Source organism: Toxotes jaculatrix, chromosome 5, assembly GCF_017976425.1.
Source record: "Toxotes jaculatrix isolate fToxJac2 chromosome 5, fToxJac2.pri, whole genome shotgun sequence".
Taxonomy (NCBI): domain Eukaryota; kingdom Metazoa; phylum Chordata; class Actinopteri; family Toxotidae; genus Toxotes; species Toxotes jaculatrix.
The window spans coordinates 18,175,353-18,202,658 of NC_054398.1; the positions used below are offsets into that span (position 1 = coordinate 18,175,353).

At 41.1% G+C, this 27,306-nt stretch overlaps 3 protein-coding genes and 1 long non-coding RNA gene across 5 annotated transcripts; 2 read left to right on the forward strand and 2 right to left on the reverse strand.

Moving 5' to 3' along the window:
- Nucleotides 1-236: 236 nt before the first annotated feature.
- On the reverse strand, nt 237-7,856 carry LOC121181784 (very long-chain acyl-CoA synthetase-like). The gene is made up of 10 exons (XM_041037931.1): nt 7,096-7,856; nt 6,464-6,673; nt 6,218-6,373; nt 4,350-4,474; nt 4,032-4,226; nt 3,859-3,949; nt 3,125-3,323; nt 2,933-3,030; nt 1,254-1,384; nt 237-1,138 (listed from the first exon to the last, which is right to left on the reverse strand). Exons 1-10 carry the CDS (start codon nt 7,589-7,591, stop codon nt 962-964), a joined length of 1,878 nt encoding a protein of 625 aa, XP_040893865.1. The 5' UTR covers nt 7,592-7,856; the 3' UTR covers nt 237-961.
- Nucleotides 7,857-9,488: 1,632 nt separating this feature from the next.
- Nucleotides 9,489-20,802, reverse strand: cep152 (centrosomal protein 152). The gene is made up of 28 exons (XM_041037930.1): nt 20,490-20,802; nt 20,021-20,135; nt 18,249-18,358; nt 18,058-18,118; nt 17,632-17,964; nt 17,150-17,300; nt 16,911-17,051; nt 16,295-16,434; nt 16,018-16,218; nt 15,732-15,879; nt 15,531-15,622; nt 15,249-15,412; nt 14,853-15,054; nt 14,458-14,562; nt 14,241-14,371; nt 14,018-14,146; nt 13,796-13,931; nt 13,513-13,698; nt 13,147-13,407; nt 12,878-13,009; nt 12,139-12,792; nt 11,822-11,897; nt 11,567-11,734; nt 11,360-11,444; nt 10,953-11,035; nt 10,618-10,774; nt 10,426-10,529; nt 9,489-10,336 (listed from the first exon to the last, which is right to left on the reverse strand). Exons 2-28 carry the CDS (start codon nt 20,105-20,107, stop codon nt 9,513-9,515), a joined length of 5,061 nt encoding a protein of 1,686 aa, XP_040893864.1. The 5' UTR covers nt 20,108-20,135; nt 20,490-20,802; the 3' UTR covers nt 9,489-9,512.
- Nucleotides 9,954-11,107, forward strand: LOC121181785. Of its 2 annotated transcripts, none has more exons than XR_005894077.1 (4): nt 9,954-10,057; nt 10,136-10,273; nt 10,528-10,757; nt 10,971-11,107. It is a non-coding gene; the product is annotated as an uncharacterized LOC121181785 (long non-coding RNA). The 2 variants fall into 2 exon arrangements; XR_005894076.1 differs by having other exon boundaries at nt 10,136-10,246.
- Nucleotides 20,803-21,591: 789 nt separating the features above from the next.
- galk2 (galactokinase 2) lies at nt 21,592-26,911 on the forward strand. Its single transcript, XM_041037421.1, has 10 exons — nt 21,592-21,858; nt 21,966-22,054; nt 22,525-22,648; nt 22,732-22,825; nt 22,974-23,120; nt 23,681-23,779; nt 24,010-24,162; nt 24,637-24,847; nt 25,386-25,587; nt 26,345-26,911. The coding sequence occupies exons 1-10, from the start codon at nt 21,809-21,811 to the stop codon at nt 26,550-26,552; spliced, it is 1,377 nt and encodes a 458-aa protein (XP_040893355.1). The 5' UTR covers nt 21,592-21,808; the 3' UTR covers nt 26,553-26,911.
- Nucleotides 26,912-27,306: the final 395 nt, after the last annotated feature.

The following is a 27,306-nucleotide window of genomic DNA, read 5'->3' on the forward strand; positions in this document are numbered from 1 at the left end:
CGCCCAGCTGGTGGGTCACATTAATCAGAAACACTTTGCTGTGCTTTAAAAGGACAAAGCGTGAAGAATAGATTTGTTAACGTGTCACTACAAACCAGTAACATGGTTATTTCTTGAAAATCAGTTTTCCACTTTGTTACAAAACCACTGTGATATATGACAACTGAAGCATAAAAAAAGCACAAAGTCATCTTTTAATTGTCACAAACCAAAGTCAGGCCAAGTTTAAAGTGAGAAAAGGATGTTTTATTTAAATGAACAGAATCAGATATTTACAACAGGATAAGAGTGGGCTGTGGAAGTTTGCTACATCAGTGGTGTATGAATGAGTGGGAAATTAGCATGTGCGCGTTGAAGGCAGCAGAAATATCAAACACACCAAAAACCTGGAGATGTGGCATCTAGAAAAAGAGAGAGACCCTGAGAGCAGAGCTGATTTAAAGGTGCATAAGTCATAATAACTTATTTTACTCAGATCACTCAGCCCTACAGAAAGAGAGGGGCGTAACAACAGACACTCAACAATCACACAAAGAGAACTTCATTATATACAAGAGATGCCAGCTCCTACGTTCACAATAGCCTCAACAGACCAAAATGCAATGCAGCGAGAACACGCTGTTCGAACAAGAAGCTCACAGCTCTCAGTTTTCTCATCTGGAAAAACTTGATTTCTTGCTCTAATTGAAGCTCCAGTGTCTCTGCACTTGTGTGGTGTAAATGTGTATACATCAGTCTCACAGCTCAGTGTAACAGGATCAAATGTCTTCTCTGGAGGAGAATTGAAGTCATTTCGGGATATGTATGAAATTACTGCTGAAGCAGAAGCACAAACATAAATCTCACAAACACTTCATCGCAAAGCAACCCCCCTGAAATGCACTGAACATCACAGGTGGGTGATGTGTTACAGTGTGAGGAGGTGGATTTTTCTTTTAAAAGCGAGGCAATGACAATTTCTTTAAATTTTGATTTTCCCTGATGTAAGTCCACTGAAAATGTCCTGCGTAAGTGGGATGTAATTCTTTTCTTTTTCATCCAGAAAGTAGAGTGGGTCTGTTATTAGATTTGGGTCAAAGCCCTCCTCCACCAGCTTCACCTTCAAAAGCTTGAACGTGCCAGTTACATCCAAGGAACTCTGTAACAATCACGAAGCCATGAATTATTGGGATGAAATAAATGATGCTCTCAATGCCACAGATGCAATGTTCAAAATGTTTTGCAGAAATATAAGATGACAGGAGTTAACAAACCTGAATCCTCATAAAACGTGGTCTTGCATAGGCCGGCAGGAAGTTTTGGATATGCTTAAAAACATCCGCGGAGTCAAATTTCTGTCCATCTCTTAAAGAAACGGCAGCCATCCCAGCCCTCCCCTCCTGACCTGGATAACACAGTTCATTCAAGAGACACTAGTTTACTGATGCAAAGCATTAATGATTCAAAGTTCATTTTAAAAAAACTGTGCATTTAGTTACATAGTGATGAGCAGAAAATAACGGTGACAAAGAAAAGGTGCATTATGGGAAATGTAGGATCCAGTGTTTTAGGAACTTGACCTCACATTAGGGACTAAAGGCTTGAAACAAACTAGTTTGTGCAACCACAGTGTTTATGGCTGAAATGCTAATTGTTCAACTTGAAGTGTCTCTTTGTGTTGTTGCACATCTTCACACATATAAAAAGCAGCCTCGTCAAATTCGGATGTCTGAAAAGTGTGGGGGTCGGGTACTTTGTTTGAAGCACACTGACACCTTAAAAGTTAGGATATCTCAGCTCAACAATCACAAGTCTTCTGATTTTATGAAAGGTAAGCTGGTGGTCAAACGTCGGCATCAGCATTGTGGACATGATGGACACCAGGTGTTGCTGACACATGCGACAATTGGCTGCTTGTGTTTGGATCAATTGTTCTGTCCAAACGCGGCTCAGTGTCTGCTTTCATTGTCCTTTCAGTTCAGGCTCAATCTGAACTGAGCTCTACATGTTGCAATTCGGATTTCTTTACAAAAAATATGTGGCAGATGTCAAGAGCGATCGGTTATCATGCTGTGTTCTGAACTTTGCCCTCTACACTGCCAGTCTTGTCCTTTGCCATCTCTGACTGATCTCTGCCTTACATAAGCCGCATCCAGGCTCCAGCGTGAAGAGGACTTGAAGAGAAGCCAGGATGAACTTATTCCTCCTCCCAAGTCTGGTCTCACACAGGATAAAACTCGGTCACAGGTCACTGACTATAATTGACTAACTAAGTGTAAATACCACTGGGAAAATGAGGCAAAGTCCACAATGCCTGAGTTTATAGTACGAGCTGTGCCTTTTTACTCACTACACACGAGTGGATGGAAGAAATGTGGTTTGCGACATTCACACAGAGCAAAAACAAGCAGTGAAGTTCATGTTTGACTTAGATTGCATTTACACCCGCTTTTTATTACTTTAATTGATCAGAAGATATTTACGGACTTAACAAGTTGACAAAGAACAACTGATTACTCCACTGAACAACTGACTAACACACAAAGGATCATAGGCCACTGAGGGTGCAACGTTTGACCTGGTTGTGTAAATCAGGGCACAGGAAAGATGAATTTCCTTTGACTCTCTTGACCTTGTTGGTCTGTTATTAAATGCAGCTGCAATTCAAAGGCTGAATCCTTAAATAAACAATGTAGAGGTATGGGAGGTGTTTTTAAGGACTGGAGTTTCTTCAAGCCAAGCTAGTTATTCATTTTTGTTATAAAATAATTCTATAATTTTAACAAGTGACTCAACATCACTGTGAACTACACTGTCAACATGGTGTTCATGGCTCTGTGACATCTTCTAACAAAGATTTTACAGACCAAATGATTAACTGATACTGAAAATAACTGTTAGTTGCAGCCATATTTCTTCACTATTTCTGCTTTACAAACTTTGCTGCTGTTACCTGGCACTTGAACTCCATAGACGTTGGCTTCTTTAATGCAGTCCGCCAGCGCAATGACGTCAGCCACTTCAGTTGTAGCCACGTTTTCTCCTTTCCATCTATTCACAATAAAAAAATCCAAAAAAAAATCGTAACGGCTGCATTCACTCCGATTTTTAAGCTATATTTGACTGAAACAAAAGGCGAACTCACCTGAACGTGTCTCCAACTCGATCCTGAAAGTACACAAAATTATCTTCATCGATACGCACCAGGTCACCAGTGTTGAAGTACAGGTCTCCTTTCTTGAAGACATTATGCAGCTTCTTCTTCTCTGTTTGCTGCAGGTTTCTTGCATATCCATAGAACGGAGTCCTCACTGATATTGCAGTTACCAGAAGTCCGGGCTCACCTGGGGCAAGTTAATACAGGGGAAGTATACTTTAAATGTCGTTAGACGTAAGGTCATCTGGTTTGTGTGTGTGAGAGGTTAGATTCTTCTGAAGCATAAAAGAAACCAGTTCTTTTATGGCATTATGTACAACAGAAAAAATAGAGCCGACAGGCATGAAGGTGCTGTAAAGTCTTATAAACATTCACTTTGTACAACAGTTGTAAAGTGACAGCGTTGTAAAACACAGGGATCTATCCAAATTTAAGAAGGTATACAATGGATCTAAGTGTTTTTTATCATGCACAGAAGTCACCACACTGGAATTAAACTGATGTATTTTTTCATGTATTTCTTCAATTTTCCTTGCCAAACAAATGTCAAATTGAAGGACATTAAGTTTAAAAACTACAGTTGTTTATCTTGTTTAAGTCAACTATGTGTAACCTTAAATTATAAAATATAAACTGAAACAATATTCCCTGAAAAGAAAAGAAAACAGAGGGCATGGTTGCCGTGTCAACAGTGGTACCTGAACAGCACAGTACTGACGCACCTTTGGCAGCCTCTGTGCAGAAGCCAGATGAATCCCTCACAGGTTCTTCTTTTTCTATGTTGTATTTGATCACAGCATATGGGAAAAACTTCTGCAAGACATTAAAAAAAAACAACACTGTTTATTGATTAACACCTTTTACTTCATAAAGTAGAAAAAACATGGACTTTTACCTTGTGGAGGAAGGTGTCTCGCCCGATAGCTCCGATCTTGCCGCTGTAATTCATCAGAGCAAAATTCCCCTCAGTTGCTCCGTAAAACTCTCTGATTTCAATGTTTCCAAACCTGCTTATGAAGTTCCTCCAGACATCTGCTCTTATCCCATTGCCTATTGCAAGTCTCACTTTGTGGCTTCGATCATTGAGTTTCTGTCAGGAAAGGAAAAATAGGAACATAAAAACAGTTTTGTTAGTGTTTTTAGTCTTTATAGTTTTGGTGACCTTTAATGTGACAGTACCATTAATATTAGTGCTGTGACATACAGAACATACCTGTGGTGTGTTGCAGAGGTAACGCACAGTTTCACCTATGTACTGTATGACGGTGACGTTATATTTTCTGCAGTCGTCCCAAAACTGAGAGGCAGAAAATTTACTCCTCAAAGCCAATGTGATACCTACACACAGCAGGAAGATGACGAATAACAAAAAAAGCATAAAAGGACAAGGCTGGCGATATTCAATGTTTTTATCTTTGTCAACAAATCCCATGAACAGACCAAAACTAATGACGAACTGAATCTAAAGACAAAATATTTTCTCTGTAGAAAAGCCTAAGTGGCTACAAAGCTGCACTTTTTTCTGAAAATTATTTAAAACTAACGGGGGAGTTGTGGGTTTCAGCAGTGAGGATCACTTCCGCGTTCAAAAAGCTGCATTTCCTTGGCTGCCGCTAGGGGCTGGCTCCAAAAGTGAGCAATTCTCCATTGACCCCCATGTTAAAATAGCCAAATTTACAGCCTGAAAAAACATATTTACAGCCTGGTACATTTTTTGTTTTTGGTCTCTATTGATAGTTTCCACCTCCGTGAACACTGTGGGGCTTAAAATTCTCACATAAATTAGGGCGTGGTTACGTTTAGTGACAGCTCCATAGACAGGCACTGGCAGTTAGCTCTTTGCTAAAGTATGGCTGAGCTAGGCGGCTACATCCAGAGGCCTCCGGCTACCTCCAGCGGTTGCAGTGTCCGTGTTTGTTTTCCAATGTTCGGATAAGTTTTTGTGACAATATGGCTTGTTGTAGTGTGGACTGTACTAACCGACCGTCGAAGGAGTCTGTGCTTCAGTTTTTTCGGTAAGTAAATTTCTCACTATTTTACCTTGATGTTTGCAGTAATTAGCATGTATTAGCATATTTTGCCGCTGGCTTATGACTTCATAGTCGATTTATGGTCGCTACTGATACAGATAGAGGACCGGAGCAGCTAATGTTAGGAACGCTGTTGCGGTGTGTTCCGTTCTCTCAGAGTCCGTTTATTGCGGAAATACTAGGCTACAATTTTATTTCGTCTCATTTTTCTGTTTAAAAAGTCCGACATTGCATGGACAGAGCAGCTCCGTCAGTAAGCGGCTGCTGTTGTTTGTGTGCTGCTGTAACTGTAAGTGGTTAGTGGGTGGAGGCAGCGGTGAATGAACCCGGTAAATAATAAATATTTTAATATACTGTTATTATTATTATTCTTATTGCTACCATTAATAATAATAATAATGTTTTTAACATTTTAATATATTTTATTAATATGAATTAATAATGATTGTTTCACAGTTAAATAATATGCTAGAAAAAAATTTCCCCCCACAACTCCACCAAACCCTGCAGCTCCACCTAAAACCTCTATCTGAAACAGTCATGTTTAACACACAGCAGCAACATTATGATCTTTGTTTCTCTCTCTGTTGTATGTTGTGTGTCGCGGTTACACGGGGTCGAGCTAGTCGGGTCGGACTCGGGGACTGTCGTGTGGTGGATGTAGCTGCGTGTAGCTGCCGCTTAGCTTGTTAGCCTAGCTGATTAGCCTTAGGCTAGCTCGGTTGCTCCGAGTTAAGTGGCCGTGTTCTCGGCCGGCTGACCCATAGAGTAACCGCCTCTTCGCCACTAAAATCAGAAGATGGCGCAGCTCAAATGGTTTGGTCACAAAACCGACTCACCGAAACCAATGGGTGACGTCACGGGTGCTAGGTCCATGTTTGGTTTGTTTGGTTTGCTCACATTTGCAACTACACTTGTACAACTTCCAGATACCAACTAGTGAATTTTTGGCTGTGGTTTATTCACTGGATTTGTTGGCAGTAAGGAAAACACAGAATGACATCAACCTCATACTGTCACAGAATCACTGATGTTGTGATGATGTTCGTACCCCTCTCTATGGCTCCGGTGAAGCCCAAGAAGCCCGAGCTGTGATACAGAGGGAGGCTGACATAAATCACATCTTTGGAGTTCACTCCAGATGATAACTGAAGCCAAGACATGCCCCAGAGTTTGGCTTGAGTGAGGACTGCTGCTTTAGGGAGACCTGGTTAAGAGAAGCCAGATGATGAATTTAGTGTAGGTACTGCCCCGTTTTAATGTGGAATCCTGTATGTGAGCACCTGCAGTAGCTCACCTGTTGTCCCAGATGTGTATATGTAGACTGCTGGACTCTGCAAAGTTACATGTGACCTTAAATCCTTGGACAGAGGCTCAGAGGAGGCCTGGCTCATTTTGTCTTTGAAGCTCTCCACACCTGAGGTGTCAGATCTGTCAGCCAGGATGTAAACCCTGACCTGCTGCTCCAGCAGACTGGGCAGGACCTCCTCCACAGCGTCCCGTAACTCTGAAAATAAAACCACAAAAAAAACATGTAACTGCAACTGAAAGTCTTTTCCAAGCTGTGGAAGGTAACGTTGGATATTGGGCACTAAAACTAATTTTAACAAACTTAGATTACATTTTACAAACCAACTATATGTTTAAATGAACACATGTAATATTAATCTGAAAAGTAACTATAATAAATATGTGCAGTGAAGTCAAATAAATGTAAAATATCTATCTCTGCATTATAGTGGAGTGAAGTTAGTTATAATGCACCGTTGACTTTATGCGCAGTGAAAACTTTGGATTTCGCTTCAACATGAAATGTTGCAACAGAGGCGTTTTACTTGCCACAGGGTGTTTTCAGTGTGCGATTGCTCAATAGTGAAGAGTGGAGATTCTTCTTCCACCACAGGAGAGAACAGACATAATAAAGCTCACCTGCAGCTGCCACCAGTGTTTTGGCTCCGCTGCAGCTGAAGCAGTGTAGCAGGGACCTGGATCTGATGTTGTAGTTGAGTAAAGCAACGGAACATCCGATCTTGGCCAAACCCAGCCAGAGCCACAGGAACATCGGCTCGTTTGCGAGGAACATCGCGACCGTGTCGCCCTCTCTAACCTGGCCGCTCTGCAGAAAGACTCTGGCGACTTTGTTGCCGAGTTTATCCGCGTCCCGGTAGGTGAAGGTCTCATCTTTGAAATGAACGAACGGCTTGTGTGGATGCGTCTTCACCGCGTCTGTAAACCGGTCCAGGATGGTGTAGTTTGTCTGCATGTGCTTTAAGATCAAGCGTCTCAGTTTTAATTTTTTGAATACGTATCGGACATCCTGGAAAAAGTAAGGAAAGCGGAACAAAAGTCCCAGCAAAACCACAACTGCTAATACCACCCAGACGAGCATGTTTGTCTGTGAAGAATTTCCGTCGATTGGGAGCATGGGTCAAATCAAAAGTTTTATACTTTAAGAGAAAGAGGCGGGATCAAAAAAAGGAGGAGCGCAGACTTAATATCAAGGGCTGGAAAATATTTACATACTAGTTACAAACTCACAGAGTTAATACAAGATTTGGTATCATTGATTTGCACTGTATTAACTGTTTACTTGTTCCCCTCTATTTATAATTTTATTACTATTTGGAGCTGATTGAATTTATTTCTTCAAATACTGAAAAAAAGTTCAACACAAACATAAAACTCAAGATGTGGCCTTCACGTTGCTTGTTTTGTCCAGTAGTCCAGAACCCAAAGATGTTTTTGTTTACTCCTGTAAAGAATAAGAAACCAGCAATAACATAAAATAAAATAGTCATAATAAAAATCATATTTGAGGAACCTGATCCAGTGGATTTTGATAGTTTGACAGCTTCAACTATCAACTAGCATTTTTGTCATCTAATTTTCTGAATCATCTTTTTGTTGAAATAATAATAGTTTGATGTTCCCCAAATTGAGCTTTGGTTTAATATTAAACAGGACCGTGTGTATACCATTAGACATTACAAAGACTAATCTCTGATGTAAACTATTTTAATATTTTGCTTCACAACAACAGGATTTGCTGGCTCAGCTCTCAGGATAAATGAATGAATTATTTCCTCTTAATTTGCCATAAAATTATAAAATTTATTCAAATGAATTAAAGCAATGTATAAAAAACAGTTATAGTCTATGCACAGCATATGTCATTAACGAGACATAAAATATTTCACAACATAAAAACATAAATTCAGAGTGAATAAACCTGCAACTTAACTCGCACTAATCCTGTTTATAGTGGTGAGCTGCCTGTATTTCTCATACAAGTTAAAAATTACAGTATTGGCAGAGGTGCGACTTTAGACCTGAAAATATGTTCTTCAAAGTGCTCTGATCCCTGATGTGCACTGTACATCTAAGCAGGCACACAGATGCAGGAGAAACACTTTGGACATTAGCTTTCATGAGCTAACATTGTTTGATAAGTCGGTGCCACCGTGATGAAATAAGTAAACCCTAGTTCACTTATTTCAACCCAGATCATTCTGCTAAGAGTCTCTCTGAGATTCAGAACCACTACCCACAGCTGCATTTTAAAAGGTATACTGAAATATGGTAGGGAGTATGAAGGGCCAGAAGAAACAAGCAAAAATTTACAGACCTCTAAATGTTTTGCGAGTGGGAGTGTTGCCTGAAGACACAGATCGACTAGACCAGAACAGAGGTGTAAGAGAGAGGTTTCTTTTACACTTGGACAAACTATGCATTAAAGGAACTGTTTGACATTTTGGGGAAATGCGCTTGTTTGCCTTCTTGTCAACAGTTAAATGAGAATATCAGTGACACTATGAAGCTGAGCAGCATAAGCATAAATAATTAATCAGGGGGAAACAGCCAGCATGGCTCTCCACAAAGGTAACAAAGTCCACCTACCAGCATCCCTGAAGCTCAATAAGTAACAAGTTCTATCTTTGAATCGTGTAGTCTTCACATTTAATCTTGTTTAGTTCTCCAAGTCAAGAAACACACCGATGGATTTTGTTACTTTTGGACAGTGCCAGCTTAGCCGTTCCCTGTCTTTCCACCAAGCTAAGTGAACCATCCCGTCCCTGTAGCTTCATATCTAACATATGTAAGAGTGGTATAGAATTTCTCATCAAACTCTCCGCAAGAAAGTGAGTAAATGTACTTCCCAATATGTCAAACTATTCCTTTAACACACATACACAAAAACACACTGCAAACAATTATGAAAGCAAAAGCTCTACATCGTGTAAACTTTATACACTGAGTTGAAGGCACTATTTGGTATCGTAACTGAAATGGTCAAGTCGCTCCTATGCTCATCTTCCTATTTCTCCTCATACCTGTCCTTTGCTTTGTCAATTCCGTTGGTATAATGGACTGTCAAAGCCGCTGTCCTGCTGGCTCTGTCTCAACTCAGAGAACTGAGTCCTGGAACAAACTCCCTGCTTCTTCTCAGCCTCAGAGCCAGGGGTGGGCTCTCTGCGTGTGCTCATCTTCACACTGGGAAAGTTCAGCATCTGGGCGTGAGGTGTCTTCTCGGCAATCTCATTATAAATTGTCAGGTCGGACGCGTCTGGGGTGAAGCTGCCAAACTCTCTTAAGTCGCCAGGCGATGCAGCAGAGACAGAAAACGGCTTCACTGGTTCTACTTTCCTTCCTGAGTAGGACAGTCGGGGGACTTGAAAACTTGTGTCTGAGTCGCAACTGGTCATGCTCCAGTCGGTCTGTTTCTCATCTCTGACAGGAGCCTCCTGGATGAGGAAAGGTTTGCTCTGTCGCTCTGAATCTAGCCGGTTGTCTGCTGTGCTCTCTCCTCCCTGCAGGTACAGCTCCCTGCCCTTACTCCTCACAGACACACTGACAAAATCCACCTGGGATGGAGAAGCCATCTGTTGAGAAGGTTTGTAAGCGTGAAGGTGTGTGTGAGCGGCAGTTTGGGGTTTCAGGCCCGCATCCACTGAGGCCTCCTCCTTCCCAGATGCAGAAATGTCCTGGCTAGTCCTGACTGCAGCGGCTGGTCTCTGCTCTGAATCAGCAGAAGTCTTTTCCCTCCGGGATCTCTCCTCCACCCTGATGTCAGGAAGCTCAGGTAGTGTGGATGGGCTCTTATTGAAAGGTGCGTTTCTACCTGGAGGGCAGCCAGTGGTGGATACAGCGGTGGATACAGCGGTTGAACCATCTGCCAATACAAAACACAAATTACCAAAACATTGATATTTAAAAAAAAAAAATATCCACAGTAATGCAGTTCTGTGCAATAGGACTCACTTGGTAAACTGTAGTTCTTCCCAGATTTACTTTTGATAGGCGTCTCTAACACTTTAGCCATGGCCGCCAGCTTGCTTGCAGCACTCATTATTTTCTTCTCAGCTCTGCAGAAGATGGGGAGATCAATGCAATTAGCCTGAGGAGCCATGATGAAGCAAGCAAACAAGTTTTAAGACAATTGCGGCCTCTTGCCCTGTAGTTCTTCCTCCATCCTCCAGTAACTCCTGCAGACAGGTCAGATAATAACGTCGCATCTTCCTGGCAGTGTCTTGCCTCTCCCTCTGCACCTCCACACGGATCATCTCTGCTGCACGCTCCCGACTCTCCTGGAGGTAACGCAGCATGTCCTCTGTCATGGAAAACACAATACCAGTCACCAACTGTTGTTAACCAAATACACATAAGTGAAAGTGATTTGGTGAATTTGTTTAGAAATCTTTTTAGATACACATACCACAGCGAACTGGGTCTAAGTTTGTCAGAACTGAAAATATAATAGATCAATAAATTAAAGCCCTATCACCAACCTCTGATCTTCTCTACAGTCACCAGGTATTGCTGCTTCATCTCTTCGAGGCCTTGCTGAAGATTCTGCTGGTGATCAGAACTCCTGTAACCAAGAATTTGGCTGAAATTTAATAATACAGTAAATGCTATCCGTGAATATTAAGCTATAATTATACACGTGCATTCTGGTCATGCCCAACATAGAAAAATTGGCAATGACACCTGAAGAGATAGAAGGAAGGCGTCAAAAGCATTTACTCCAACACACATTGGTTTAAGGATCTCTTAAATGGCACTGAAAACTCAAATTTTTTTCAGAATGTTTTTTCTGGAGATAATGTCTAGAAAGACGTAATTTGAAAATTAGTGAAGATTCAAAATGATTATAGCTAAGAAATGTTTTTTTAAAAAAAAGCCCAGCACAAACCCTGAAGATTCTTTGGCTCTCTTCAATTCATCTAGCTGCTGCAGATGTTCCTCCTTTACCTTCTGTAAGCTGCTTTCATGCTCATCTACAAGGGTATAAAGTAGAGGGTAGAGCTATATTCCATCAACACAGACGCACAGATGTAGCTGAGTAAATTTATTTAAATGTCATCCAGAAAAACATTTTAAATGCATTAAATAAATGTACCTTTGAGATGCTGCATGGCAGTTTTGTGCTCTCGAACGCTGCGCTGGAGCTGACGGCAGGCTTTTTCCAAGTGTCTCTGGAGCTCCTGATTCTTCTTCTGCAACTTCCTTAAAGTTTCAGTGCACTCATTCCTGCAACGAGTCTGCTCCTTCCTCTGAGACAAAGAGCCTAGAAACGGGACAATACTGCCTGTCAACAGTGTTTAAGTATGATATGAGTGAAAAAAGATGTAATAATGTCCGCAACATTACATACTTTGCATTTTGTCAATTTCTCTTTCATGTTGTTCCTGTGTTTCTTTTAACACACGGCTCAGTCTCTCCTCACTTATCTAAAGAGACAGAAATGAAACCACACAGGGAAAAGCAACTCAAACACCGCATCACATCAGAGACACAATCATAATAATCTATAATTAAATGCTACAGCACTTAATCATGGCTGTGTATTGCGTAACTCTAACCTTTGTCTTCTGCAGACTCACTAATTTAATGATTGAGCAGAACCAGGCTTCCTAAATCATTAACAGATAACACCACCTGCTTCATCCTTAGACAACAATAACCACTCACTTTCTTCCACTCCTTCTTGGCCTGAGATATTGCTCTGCTGACGGTGTCTTTGCAGGATGTTTGGATGATGTGTGTTATTGTTCTCTCTGATGTGGTCTCGCTGGTCCTCTTGTTGTTTTCAGTGCCCTGCTGATCTGTTTTGGGATCTCTGAGAAGTTGTGCCTGGACCTCTGCCAGTCCGGTCTGAAGCTCTGCCAAGAGTTCATCCCTCATCCGCTGTCTCTGGGTCTCCTCTTTCTGTGCATGCAGACAACTCCACTCCTCCTCTCGGGCCCTTAGAGTCTCCTGAAGCTTGGCCTCCATCTGCAGGAGCAGCTCCTTCTTCTGGAGGTCGGCATCTTCTCTGGCCTGCTTCAAAGCCTGCTCCAGCTTTTTGTGCTGCTCTTTCAGCTTGGTTTGGTGCATCTGCTCACTGCGAGCCTGAATGATGGAGATCTCCTGCTGTTTGTCTCGGTTCCAGGCTGCTCTAGCTCCGGCCAGCTCAGCCTTCAGCAGGGCAGCTTGCTCTCTTCTAACTTGCTCCAGCTGGTTCTGGAGAGCCGTGACTTCCTCTTGGAGCTCCTCCACCTTCTGTGCCCCAGAGCCCTGCTCCTCCAGCTGTTTCTTGTGCTTCTTATGCCACTGCTCCTCCGCCTCCCTCAGGGCCTGGGACACCTGAGACATTTCAAGAAAGATACATGATCACAACAGAAAAGCCAGATGACAGCAGTAGCTCACAACGATAAAAACACTGTCATACCTGTTGTTCTGTGCATTTTTCTTGTAGTTCTTCCCATCTGTCCTTCTCTGTTTGGAGAGAGGCTTGGTATTCTGGTAATGAAGTCAAATCCTCAATCCAGCGATTATAGGCCCTGGTCACGGCACCTTCGACCTGTAACACCACCAAAATAGCTTTATGTAATGTACTGGTATGGATATGTGGCTTGTAATTGGTGCCCACCCAATCAAAAATGTACGGTAAAGCAAATTTGCTAACTGGCAGATGTATAATAAAGACAACTCAGTGACCTGCTTGGCCATGTCCTCCAGATGTTTCTCCTGAAGCTCTCTCTGGGCTTGTTTCCTGGCTTCCTCCACAGCTTTGCGTTTGTCTTTGTCAGCTTCCAGCTGCAGCTGGTGTTTCTGGGCACTGAGCCTGGAGTCCAGCTCCTCGGCAGTAATCATTACACCACTGCCCTCGATCTCATCTGTCTGACAGGTAACCTCAGCAGTCTCCCTGTGTTCCTCCCTCCTTGCCTCCTCCAGCCTCTGGGTCCAGGTTCTCTCCATCTGCACAGATGCAGGAAAAACATTCAGTTTTTTTTTTTTATGTGGTGAAATTTCCTTTCATGGGTAGAGGGAGCTAGACAGTGATTATGGGAAATCATCTATCACCTTTTGCAGTTCCTCCTTCCACGTAGCTTTGGCCGAGGTTACATGAGAGTTCACCTGCTGCTGGATCTCAGTCTCCTTCTGTTTGGACCAAAGAGCTTTTAGATGGTTTATTGAAGCCTGATGCTGAGCCTCGAGCTCAGCCCTCAGCTTCTCCACAGCTGCACCACTCTCCTCTCTCATTTTTTGCTGGAAATAACAACCAATCAATCATAAATCATCCTCAGTCTGCAGGTAATCATCCATCACTGAGAAACAGGTCTTCAACAAGTCTTCATTAGTATACCTCGTTTTCTCTGATCAAAGCCTCCTCCTTCTCCTTGTTGTGTAGTCTTTCCTCAAGCATGTCCTTCTCTTTGCAGACAGATATATAACACTCTTGTATGGCCAAGATTTTATCATTGGCCTCAGACAGCTGGGTCCTGTAAAGGAAGCCGTGAACACTGTAAACAAGTTGCAAAGGCTTACAGTCGAGTAAAATTCTCAAAGACAGGAGCTGAGGCCTTACTGTAACTGCTGGACCTGCTGCTGGTGCTGTGCAGTCAGCTGTTCAACCTGAGCGTCATGTTCCAGTATGAGCTCCGTTCTGACCCGGTTCACCACGTCGTCCCTATACTGCTGATGAATCCGTTCAGATCTTCATGAGGAAACAAAGATTGTCTTTATGAATCAATACACACTCCTCAAAGAAGACATTAATTATAATCTTATGACTACCCTCTATGCCTTACCTCGCAGCAGCCTCCTGCTTTTCTTGGTCCAGCTCCTGGATCATCTCCCTCATCTTAGTGCACAGCTCTGAGTTGGCAGATCTCACCTTCTCCTCACTCTGTTTCAGCTCCTTATTCTTTTTCTCGAGCGTCTAAAATTGGGAGAAGGCAACAATGTTTCATGATTTACTCCAAAAACAAAAGAACATAATTAATCTGACAATGAACTACAACAAACCTCCACTTGTTCCTGCAAGTGTTGCTTGTCTTCCTGTAGTCTCATCAACTCTGTCTGAGACTCTCCAGTCATGTCTAGAGGTTTCAACTGACTTTTCTCTCTGACCTGCAATCATACAATAGATGCAGTTTTTTAATCACTACATTAGAGGCATTTGTTTTCATGTAATTTATATGTATATCATGCTTAATTTATATGTATGCACCATACAATTTATACCAAGTTTTAGTTCCCTGTTCTTTGGTTCTAACACCAAAGAACGGGAGATGCAAGTTTAAAAAAAGGTCCATTATGTTTTCATAGGTTCCTTATCTACATGAACAGTGCAATGTTAAATATCTTAGTTTGGAGACCAGCATTAAATCTAGCGTTTCATACAGTGGGAGAGTTCTCACCGAAGAGCTGAGCTTAGATTCATCTAACTGGGTCTGCAGTTCATTCACTTGGCTCTGACAGTGCTGGAGCTCCTCCTGCAGCTGACTGATCTTCTGTCGCTTCCCCTTCAGACTGCCCAGGCAGCGCTGCATCTCCACTCGCAGCAGCCGTAAAGCCTCGTCCCTAGGCAGCTTGGAGTCTGACAGGTGGGCTAAGGCAGTGCTGATGACACAGAAGGCAAAATTAGATTTTGACGATTAGTGATGGGTTTGGTTGATCAACTAAACTAAAAGAAATTGTTGACAAAGTTTCACAATTTAAACTAGCACTTGCAACACAAAGACAAAAGAACAGTGGAGAGAGAATCAGAGGCACTGTAATGATGACAGTGACTCTGCTCTATAATCACGGTGTACCTGTGAAGTGTGCCATTTTTCCTCTTTGTTTTCTTTAATCCTAAATCCATACAGGATTCAGACAGTTGGTGCTCCCAGTCACTGCTCTGGTCTAAAGCAATGACACCATGTTTCACAGCAGATTCATACAGAGTGATCTGCTCCTTCAAATCGCCCAGATCCTCCTTCAGGTTAAAATGTAAAATAAAAAGATCAGTCAAGATAAAGCACATTTTTTTTCTTTTAATGTAATAATGTTTTCACAGTGCTTCTATTTTGAAGCTGAAAAATCTGAGAGCAAACCTGTAAGACTTGGTTCATGTTTTCACTCAGTGCCTTGGCTGATAGAGCCTGTTGTAGTTTAATTTGCATCTGACTCATCTCCTGCACTGAACCTGAAGAAAAGGGATCCACAATAAGATAATAACATTTGGACTCAAGCAAAGTAAAAATATATCCATAGAAGTTGTTCATTAATGTCCGCACGCAGACCGCTTCACTCACTTGTCTGCAGCACCTTGGCACATTGCTGCTGACTCTCCTCCAGGCGCTGAGTGAGAGCATTGATGACTCTGGCCCTCTCCAGTTGCTCTTCTTCTCTCTGGCGCTCCAGCTGCTTTACCTGCTCTCGTAGCCTCTGACCAACTTCAATCTGGGCGCAACAATACAACAACATTGTTAGCATATACTTGCAAGTACACTATCTGCAGGTCTAATGTCTAATGGAAGGCCTGTAGACACATTAATCTCATTTTCCACAGCAACGTCCTGTGGGAGATAAACCACAGACCTGTTCATTCAGAGCCTGAGAGGTGGAGTCAAGCTTCTGCTGTAGGGCCAACAGTGCAACCTCATGCTGTTCTTTTATGATGGCAAGGTCCCTGTCATGCTGCTCCCACGCTCTGGACAAGGTGTCAGAACGACAAAGCTCCAGCATCTGCTGCTTCATGCTGTCCACTGCAGCCTCTGCCACCCTCTGCTTCTTCATATTCTGTAAACAGTAAAATTACTGAATAAACATCTTTTATCAGGTACGAGAAAAAAAAGTAAGTCAGCACAGAACTCACCTCATGGTCTCTCTCAGTAAGGACCTGTATTTGCTGCTCCATAGCTTTCACTTTGTTTTGCATTTGAACCTCTCTCTCCTTGGCCTCCTCAACCAATCGACTTGATTCCTTTAGACTTACTGCTAGGCCATCCTTTTCATCTATTGATGACAAAAAATGACAATGATAATGTTCTCCTGGGCAGCACATCCACAAAAAAAACACAAGGGCACAACAGGCCAGCACAGAACTCTATACTATACTCTATTTCTATAAATAGTGCAAGACCTCTCAACAGCCACATGGGGGCAGACATATAACTGAGTGAAGATAAATCCTATATATCCTAAATCGGTATATACTGATAGACAACGAACTCTTAACATATTTGTAAAGTTCAAGTGTCAAACACAAAGGTATACAAAGTATACTGAGTGATTTATTAGTTCAACTGTTTTTTTTTTTACTTTCCACAACAGTTAAATTTTTTTTTTTGCTTTAAAAATCATTACATTTCAATTCTTAAAGTATCACAAAATGTGTACAATCACGTAACTTTACATGGCCTATGTACTGCACCAAGGTGAAATGCAGTTGCTTCCCCTTATTCTGAAAATATAAACTGTATAAAAAATACCTTTGACAATTGCAAACTGATGCTCGAGGCATCTCATATTTCGCCTTGAATCTTCCATTTTTCTCTCCAAGTCTTCAATTTGCCTCTGCTGAGCTTTGTTTAAAATCTGCAGTTGGGCAAGCTGCTCCATACCAGCAGTTTCTGAAACACAGCACAACATTTATATTCAACATATTTAAACAGTTCAAGCAATCTGCCAAAAGATCATGTTTCATCTAAAGCAAGACTGTAAGACTCACGTTGTGTCGAGTCTAGAAATTCTCTTTGCAGATGGTCAAACTGACCGCCCTGGTGAGCGGCCTCTGAGTTAAACATCTTTGGCTGATGGGCAGGATGGTGAGGATTGTAGCTCGCCTTGTACTGATTTATAACTTTGTCCCCCACTCCAGGCTTTAAATTCAGAGGAACAAAAACAAAGACAGAGTATGTTTGAAATAAAATCATTATTGATTTCAGTAGCAGAAGAATAAACCAACTCAGTGTCCAACAATTAAACCACTGAATTATTCTCAAGCACATAATAAAACTGCACAAAATAAAATCTGCCAGAAACAACAGATAAAGGGCTTGTCCACAAATCTCTAGCACACTTTAAAATAAATAAAGAGCAGCAATCACTGCAATGAACCATTAAATACTTTGAAATTGCATTTTTGAAATAACACTCCTGGGACGCTGTTCTTATTTTTGGCGGTTTGCAATGATGAAATAGCCCACTCACTTGAAATTGGTTCCTGATGTTATGGTCCTCATGGCTACGCTTGTCCCTGTATCCCGCTTCTCCGTTATATGCCACATGGTTGTTAGTGCCTTGAGGGTATGGTTTAGACTCATAGTCATCTGTGGAGAAATCATTGGTCTCCATACATTTTTCTGTGCCCATGTTAGTGTATGTATAATCTCCCTGGGTGAACTGGTGATCCTCTGACTGATGGTTCCAGGTGTGAGGCAGAGGTTGACTTTGAGGAAGCCTGCGAAGTCCATTGACCTGAAGAGCACCATCCTCATAAGCGTACTCATCATGAGAGCCTTGATCGTAGTCTGCTTCATAGTTCTTCAGAGAGACATTGACAGTATGAGTTATTTTTTTCCGCTTTAGAAGTTCAGAGAACAAAAATATGTCACTGAAAACAAACCAACACCCTACCTGCTCATGAGAGACTGGCTGTGGATTATTTGGCCATTGCTGAGTCCATGTGGACTGTGGGCTGAGTACAGAGGGCAAGAAAAGCATATTTATATTATAGTACAGTCATGGTATAGCTGCTTGTCTTAAACCATACCCAGAGTTCTCCATATCTGAGATTATGAATGTGGCAACAGCAACAAGTGTGTTACCTGTTGCCTGTGTTTTTATTGCTGCAGGTAGAGTACTCCAGCTCCGGGGAGGAGGAGTCTCTGCTGTCCTCCAGCATGTCATCGGGCAGGTCTGTGAGCAGTTTGTGCAGCTGCAGAAAAACAGCACATGGAAATGAGTCACCAAGGTTGCTCCGCAACCGAGTTATAAAGTAACAGAGACTGAAATAAATTAAAAAAAAAAAAAAAAAAAGAAAAAAGAAGAAAAGCACATAGTAGCAATCACCTAACAAACTGAGAAACAGAATATGTCTGAGAGTAAAACTTATATTTTATTGTGGCTACTTTAAATTTACACAATATTTTGAAAATATGTTAAATTAAAATTAGGTTATCTCGACATAAATACAGATCAGAGTTGCTCATAAACACATTTTGCGCAGGTTTCTGTGTGCACAACAGTTTTGTTACTGTATGTGTCATTTTGCATTTCAGCATGTATGTATCTCATTCAGGAATTAGATGAGAGGTTATGCCGCTTTTATATGATATTTTAGATTAATCAGTGATGAAGGTAATCATTAACGGTGAAATAACGCTCTATCTGACCACAAATGACACCTTGTTCTCTCCATGTAAAAATCTCTTAGCTCTTTCTGACACAAAAACAAAACAGAAAATTCTCCTCAGCGTCAGTAACAGACTGACAGGGCTTGCTTTACAACCAGCCATCTGAGATGCCACAAACAGAGCCAGCTGGACTTACTTCCCACAAGGACCGTTGAATTTTCCTCAAATCCTCCACTGTGTCCACGACCGAAGGACCCATATTATCCCACTTACACATTTAACAAAGATTGAAGAGGCACTTCGGCTTCAGCTGCGAAGCCACACAATAACCCCCCTAGCCTAATCGTTCTACAGAGAAGACCTTCTGTGCGAAGCATCCCAAACGTGCCTGGCATGTTGTCGGCTCCCAGTGGCCTTGCTGTGTTTTGCTCCCAAAGAACTCCATTGTTTAGACAAAACATATAGCAAGGTTAACTGGAGCAGAAACATTCCAATCACTGCCGACAAACATGGTCCACTTGGCCAACTTGTGTGTAATAAATAGGTTATACCAAAGAAAAAAATCCATTTAAGAATTAATATTCAAAGTCCCATTCTTTTGAGTGTTGCAGCCATCCAGTAAGACATTCAGAGACAGTTTCTTCATGCTTGCTCTACTCAAGTACAAGTGGGGTCAAACACAGAAATAACGTAACCTAAATAGAGTGAAAGTAGGGAAGCCACAGGGCAGAGCTAGTTTCAGTGAGACACACCTGGAAGGTGGCCTTTTCCTTGAGCCAATAATAGCTCAGGTTCATGGTGCAACAGATTGTAGGTGTGAGTAATAACGCAGCATGCCTGTCTAGCTTTGAAGCTGACAGGGCTGTGATATTCAAACATTGCACACCTCAGATGCTTCCCAAAACAACAAGAACAACAACAATACTAGCTCAGAGAACAAATAAGAAACCTGAAGTTAAGGTTCTCAATAGAGAAAATAACAATTTGGTAAATGTACAAATATGAAAATGTACATTATCAATGCGTAAAGGTGACTAATAAACTTCTTGAGAATTGCACAAACAACAGGTTATCTTTCTACAACTTTTAAAGTGTTGGTTAGTGGATTTCTGACAATATGTAAAATCAAGACTCTCCCACTGCTCAAGCAATTTGGATAGCTTGAACAAAATCACAACGGCACACAACCATAAAACACAAACATAACTCGAACACAAATGCTATCCCAACTACGTTTGCTGCACCTCTTGCTCTCTGGCATAGTCCTCCTGGTCGTATTCTTCCTCTTCATGTTGGGTTTGAAGAGCAGCACTGTCAAAATCAATTGACATGATGCACAGCCTGCTGGTGTAGGATGTGCTGGGAAAAGAGACGCAAGAACAAACTAAATGTTGGAAAATCACAAACAGCCAGGACTTGTGTGCAACTTCGCTCTAAATATAACATGGTAGATATTAGATCCCAAGGCTCGGGAGTAGGCAGAGATAAGGTAAGGTTGTGATCTGGATTGGATTCATGAGATAAGTTATAATTCTGGCGAAGTTGAGGGGGAACAGAGTTCAGCACAACACCACCTAATCCCGAGCCACGGGATCTAACGCCAACCACTATGTGATGCTAGCAGTTGAGTTAGCGAACATGGCCGGTTTGCGAAAAGTTCTGTAACTGATACTCATATTGATATAAGACGATCAAAACAGACACACCGCTTACCGGTTAGTAAAACAGGGACAGACGTTTCCTTTGTTGAGCTGCTTATTCCTTTACTGGAGTAACGTTGATGTGTGTCAAATGCTAGCAGCATTGCTGTTTACATTACAACGAATTGACGCTAGCTAACTAGTGTTAACCTGACCATGTTAGCTTGTCTTAGCAGCAACGAGCATAAAAATGACTTGCCTGTGCTTTGAAAACCCTACGTCAAATACGTTTGATCAAAGTTGTATAATCGTTAACCTCAGTTTAACGCCAGTTTGCATGCATCTGACTGACTGACTGACTAACAGTAAACTTTGTGAGAAACAAAGCTAGCACCGGCTAGCCGGCTGAACGTCCTCTTTAAGAACAGCGGACTCGCCCACTTTGAAAAGTCGCGCGCATTAGCAGCGCCAAACCACTGTGGGTCTTAAACACGTACACACACACACACACACAAAGCTAACCACGTATCCATAGTAACAAAGTATCTGGAATTATGGGTAGTGTAGTTAACACATTTCCCTGAGATTAGCAAGCCTCAAAGAAAATACATTTAACTGATAAAACTAAAAGAAGAAGCACTTCTTCAAATACCTCTTGATAATATTTTTTTTTATTCAGAAATCTGTCACATTTTTAAAACGTGCTGTAAACTGCAAAGGCCTAACGTTTGCTGCATTGCTCATCGGCTTTTTTAAAGGTACTTTTGACCATTCCATTTGCAGATATACATACATAAAATCGCAAAGTCTTGAGATTGCAGGTAATAACTACAAAATTTTGCGTCTTTCTTATGCTAGTAACTGTAAAAAAAGACAGGCCATACACGGACCATAAACTTTTTAACTGTACATTGTACATTGCTGTGGTTTCCCTCTGAAACTCAGTGATGTAGATACAGTAGCCACGTTTGTCTTGGAAACGACACCTGGGTCACTTCAAAAGGAACAAGAAATACTGAGGCTTCTGTTAAAATCATGTTCCCATCTTGTGGCGAGATAGTGACATGACAGTTAAATGCAGCGTCCTGCGGGCACACGTTGAACCCATGGAGGCTGGACCGTGTCGACCCCGCCCCTGTCCTCCCGTCTCTTCCGTGTTTTTACCGCTGCAGCCTCAGCTGTTCCAGAGTCAGCTCCTCTGCCAAAAAACAGGAAGCTACGGACACTAAACTGAGTTTGAGCTCCTGCTTTAGAACTGACCACAGTTCAGCGGATTGGCATCCGGGATCCTCTTGTGACAGTCAGCTGATCGCGGCCAGGATGTGCAGAAACCTGTGAGCTCCGCTGTCTGACAACAAGAAACCCATTCATTGTTACTTTAAACCGGCAGGAATGGCCACAAATCCACCTAAGTTAAAGACTGCGATTACTGCAAATGAAAGGTGAGCATTAGTAAGATGTGCTGACTGTTGTGGAGGCAGAGGAAGAAACGAAGTGTGTTCTCTGTTCATTCATTGATCACATTGCTTATTTCTGTCATTCTTCTCAGGCTGCAAAACTTGAAAAATGCATTTGAAACAAAGTATGGAGAACCTCCTCTCTTCTATGCATGTGCGCCAGGAAGGGTAAATCTAATAGGTAACTTCATTTTGTACAGTAGGTTTGAGTATGGTAGTTTACTTGAGTAGACTGATGTAGTCTTTTTGTGAGAGCAGATATTGGCACTTTCCAGCAAGGCATTCTTTTTAAATGGTTTTATATGTTACAAATGCTGATTTATTAATAGTTAAGCAGTTTACTATTGGTTTTGAGTTTCTCATTGGCTGATGTTTACTTTTTATATTTGTAAATGTTAATGGTTTTTATTGTTTTTGCAAATGTATTAAGTCTGCAGCTGTAAATGCTCAGAAAGTGGTTACTAAATGTGTTTTCCTCCAGATTCCCTTCAGTTCTTTTTCAAAATGTGACTAGTCATTGGGGAGTGGGGCTTTCTGATGAATTAAAGAGATAAGAAGACAAATTAAATGTCTTACTGGAGCAAGCCATGGAGATTTTTACAACCTGATACCCAAAATCTGTTCTTATATTCTTATTCTCATATTTACCAGGAGAGCACATTGATTACTGTGGCTATTCTGTGCTTCCGATGGCTATTGAACAGAATATTCTCGCAGCTGTGTCAGTGAACAATTCAGGGATGATCCAGCTGGCCAACACAAATCCTCAATACAAGTAAGACTCAAACACTCATGATCATTTCTGAACTTGTATCATTATCTGTTCTCTAAATGCTTGTTCTTGCTTCTCAATTGCAGGGATTTCACTGTGTCCTGTTCAGAGGACATTGCCATAGACAGGGACAATCCAAAGTGGCATTATTATTTTCTCTGTGGAGTTAAAGGCATTCAGGTAAGATATGTATTTTGTTCTTCTTATTCGTCATGACAAGGGCAGAATAAAGAATCTAGTTTGTAGCTCTGTTATAAAATGATAGTTTACCAAAATAATGCCGGTTCTGTTTATGTAATTAATCTTCCTGCTGTGTTTTTATTACCAGGAGAAGTTTGGGATCTCTCGTTTATCAGGGATGTCGTGTGTTGTTGATGGAACCATTCCTCCGAGCTCTGGTCTGTCCAGTTCTAGTGCCTTAGTTTGTTGTGCTGGGCTTGTAACAATGGAGGCAAACCAGAAGTCCCTGTCCAAGGTAAAATGCTTCATAATTGAAGCATAGCATTTCAAAACACCATATGTTTACATTGAAAAAAAAGATTTCTAAATTTATGAACGAATGTGACTCCTAATTTCAAAGCAAACACATATTGTGCTTCACTTTCAGCAGTGATTAGAAAACAGTGTCATTTCCCTTTTTCTTTTCAATCCTGCGCTCTGGCGACAGCTGTGGCAAGAGGTGTTATGTTTTTGGGTTGTTCATCTGTCTCATTTTTGTGAACTCGATATCTCAGGAGCACCTTGAGGGAATGTTCACTTGGATTTCGGTGGTCAAAGGTCAGAGGTCACAGTCACTGTGACCTTGGCCATAACTCAAGAATTCATATATCTTTTGTTAAAGTCTCTCCAGGTTTTCACTACATATATTATGTGAGTCTCAACCAACATGGATGCAAACTCCAAACTTGACTGGTTGACGGAAGCGTAGTTTAGTTAATTAAATCTGATATAATGTAATTCATTCATCATTTATACAACCAGGAGGAGGTTATTCTACTCTCATTTCTTTTTTCCTAATGCTCTGTGTTCCTTCAGGTGACTCTTGCTGAGATATGTGCCAAATGTGAGCGCTACATTGGCACTGAGGGAGGTGGCATGGACCAGTCCATTTCATTCCTGGCAGAGAAAGGAACTGTATGTAGCTTTCCTTTATGTACATGAGGTCAGACAAGTGATACCAGTTGATCCGTCATTTTTCATCCAAACCACAAATACACAAAATAAAACTATAGAAGAATGCAATATAACTAGTGACTTGAATACTGGTTTGTTCGCTATGGTTTGCTGGTGATTTAAATTATATATGTAGCCAACAGCTGACCACTTGTTTTATTGGTTTTAAAATGTTTTGAACTGTCTGTCAGGCAAAGCTGATAGAGTTCCAGCCTCTGCGGGCCACTGATGTCAAGCTACCAGATGGGGCCGTGTTTGTGATCTCCAACTGCTGTGTAGAGATGAACAAAGCTGCTTCTTCTCACTTCAATATCCGTGTTGTGGAGTGTCGAATCGCCACAAAGGTACCACAATCCCGACCACTGGTTCTCAGCCTGATTCTGGGGGTGATTTATGTGAAAGGGACAAAAATATTTCTCAAAAAACATTTTTACAATTCAGTTTTATTACTATTGTTTGTTGTTGAGAAAGGCTCAATGTCTCAAAAACTCCAATTAATCACTAATCAAATCAAACAAGATCAAAAGGTAAAATAATTACATTTTGTTTTAAGCCTAAAAGTTTCAGAACTCTAGGACTTTGTGTTCATTAAATCTACATACAAGAAACTAATATATTATAATATATATATCATAAACATGATGAGAAATGTCCAGTGTTCTTCAGCAAATATATGTAAATATCAATATAGTTAAAGTGGAGAGAAGGGTAAACATGTTTCATTGTGAACATGAACATCATCAAGCTTGTATGTGAGTAAAACGCGTGTAGGATTTCATCAAACCTGATTAAAAATGTCCTGGCTGGTGTGAACTCAGATGCTGGCCCAGGCGAGGGGTCTGGACTCGAGCGGGTTGTTGAAGCTGGCCGGGGTTCAGATGGTGCTGAAGGCCTCCCTGGAGGAGATGCTGGCTCTTGTGGACGAGGTGCTGCATCCTGAGCCGTACAGCCGCGAGGAGATTTGCAAGGTGCTGGGCATCACCTCGGAGCAGTTTTCTACGGAGCTGCTCAGCGCTAATACTCAGCATGGTGAGTGTTCATGTTATGTTTCAGATCTCAAGTATGTCTAATGTATTATGAATTAGTCGATTAATAGATTTAGAGAAGATTAATCAATGACAAATCCCAAATGTGAGCTTTCCTGTTGTGAGGACTTTTTGAGTTTCTTAGTTTTACATTCTTGTAAATTTAGTTTTTGTATTTTTGGCCTCTGGCAACTTGTAACAGGCATTTGTCATTATTTTTTGGTATTTTATAGACTAAAAAGATTCTTAAATGACATTTATCATAACTGATTATTTAAACAATTGGTATGCTGTCAGCATAGAACTGGATGACATATTTTTAAATCATTTTCATGTGTTCTAGCAAGTGAAATGAACAATGATGAGCCATTTTTGATGTTTTTCTTTCTCACAAATTTTATTGTGTGTAAATATCTTCTTAAAAGTACAAAGTAAGTCTTAGGATATCGTTACATCCAACTATGTTTGGCTGGCGTCTCCATGCAGATGAATAAAAGATAAATTTAGCAAACAACACAGTTTCCTTTTCTCCTGTCTTTCAGTGACTCACTTTAAGCTGTACCAGCGAGCTAAGCATGTGTATGGCGAGGCTGCGCGGGTGCTGCAGTTTAAGACTGTGTGTGACTCTGAACCTCCTGAGTCCATACAGCTTCTGGGAGACCTAATGAACCAGAGCCATGCAAGCTGCAGAGACCTGTATGAGTGCAGCTGCCCTGAACTGGACCAACTGGTGGACATCTGTCTGTGAGTACAGAAAAATCTCACTTAATTCACTGCTAATTACAGATATATTCTGTAGTTTTATATATATTTAACAAATAAAACAACCAATTTTAGGTAAGTTGGGGTAATTTGCAAATGTTCACCCATTTAGCTGCTTTAGTCTCGGGGTCTTTGGATTGAGAGTACCAGCCCACCCAAACTACATACTAATTATACAAAGTATATAATATATACTAATCTTTATAGCATTCTGATAGTATTCTACTTTTTGCTGTTAGTATACAAGAAATCAACTTTCTAAATTGTATCTAACTGGAAGACGTCAGACCTTTATTAACCTGCAGCTTTAAAAAATGCCACTACCAGTTAAACTAAACCAAGTACATACAAAACTAATGGCATTCCCATCAGCTTCAGCTCTATGTTTAGTGACATGTTAGCATGCTAACACGCTGAACTAGATGGTGAACAAAATAAGAAGAAATTTGGAAGTAAATGTTTGTGTGTGGATCTTTAATCCTCTGTATATTTAGAGCTGGTTGGTCAGTATTAAATTTATCCCTTTGTCCTGAGGGTTCAGAAATACTTTCTTTACTATAAGATCACATTTTTTGCATGATCGCATGTTTCTCTCCACATTCTTCCTAAATTTATGGCTCTGGTGGACAAGGTGCTGCATCCTGAGCTGTACATGACTGAAGGTATTGATGGCTGGATACACTGAAGATGAAACAGTGTACTGTAACATGGAGCTCTTTCTTCTTTCTCTTGGTTACAGGAAGTCGGGGGCTGTGGGTTCTCGGCTGACAGGAGCAGGTTGGGGTGGCTGTGCCGTTTCCATGGTCCCCAGTGAAAAGGTGGAGTCTTTCTTACAAGCTGTTAGAGAGGCCTACTACCTCCCTGATCCGTGCAGAGCAGCGATGGAAAAGCAAAGTTTGTTTGTATCAAAGCCGGGTGGAGGAGCTGCAGTTTTCCTCGAAGAGTGAAATGGATCACACTAATGCAAAGCTGTTTATACAGCTATGAATCAATTTCAAATACACTGCTGCAGTGAAATAAATGACTTTTTGTTGTTTTGTTTTTTTTTTACATTTTTTGATTTGCAAATGACTAGATAGTACAAAATGTAAACCTAATTTGACCGTTATATGGATTATTCTGGATTACAAAGGCCACTAATTTACTTCAATGGTGCATTATTTCTTAGAAAGGGAACATATGTTAAAATGTGCTTTTTTAAAATCATGAATGTAAGCGTTTTTTTGTAATGATTTTGTATAGCTAACTGATTGAACGCTATTTTCTCATAAAGAAAAAAAGATGGCGAATAAAAGAACGATTACATCCTTAATTTGTGCTTTATAAAATCCATTCATCCATCATTTATCAACATCTTAGAGATCAACATTTTGTAATTAACAAGGGCAAAAATCATGGGTGTCAGATTTCGCCCTGGGAGTCAGGGCGGTCTTTTGTTTTGCTTATTTACCTGTTTTATTTTGACTGCTTTAGTTTCCGGTTGTTCACTGTTTTCCCTCTCGTTTCAGGTGTCTCGACTTCCCTCTCCCCGTGTGCTCCTCCCACTTCCTGATTACCCTTCCTTCCTTAATGTGTTTCACCTGTTTGTAATTGTCGCACCTCCTCCTGATGTATTTAGTCCCCGTCTCCCCTGCACTCGTCGCCAGATTCTCTTGTGTGTTTCAACCAAGTTTTCCAGCGTTCCTTACCATTTCGAGTTCT

Bases quoted from the DNA above. Each gene is read 5' to 3' on its own strand.
- LOC121181784 (XM_041037931.1), bottom strand. From the start codon at position 7,591: ATGCTCCCAATCGACGGAAATTCTTCACAGACAAACATGCTCGTCTGG. The intron at 6,674-7,095 runs GTGAGCTTTATT...TTTTATTTTCAG, and splicing joins AACACTGGTGGCAGCTGCAG to AGTTACGGGACGCTGTGGAG. The intron at 3,950-4,031 runs GTAAAAGTCCAT...AATGTCTTGCAG, and splicing joins GAGACACCTTCCTCCACAAG to AAGTTTTTCCCATATGCTGT.
- cep152 (XM_041037930.1), bottom strand. From the start codon at position 20,107: ATGTCAATTGATTTTGACAGTGCTGCTCTTCAAACCCAACATGAAGAG. The intron at 17,965-18,057 runs GTAGGGTGTTGG...GTCTCTCTGAAG, and splicing joins AGCCAGTCTCTCATGAGCAG to AACTATGAAGCAGACTACGA. The intron at 11,036-11,359 runs GTTTGTGCTGGG...TCTTGGTTACAG, and splicing joins AGAGCCAAAGAATCTTCAGG to GAGTTCTGATCACCAGCAGA.
- galk2 (XM_041037421.1), top strand. From the start codon at position 21,809: ATGGCCACAAATCCACCTAAGTTAAAGACTGCGATTACTGCAAATGAA. The intron at 23,121-23,680 runs GTAAAATGCTTC...GTGTTCCTTCAG, and splicing joins ACCAGAAGTCCCTGTCCAAG to GTGACTCTTGCTGAGATATG. The intron at 25,588-26,344 runs GTGAGTACAGAA...TCTTGGTTACAG, and splicing joins CAACTGGTGGACATCTGTCT to GAAGTCGGGGGCTGTGGGTT.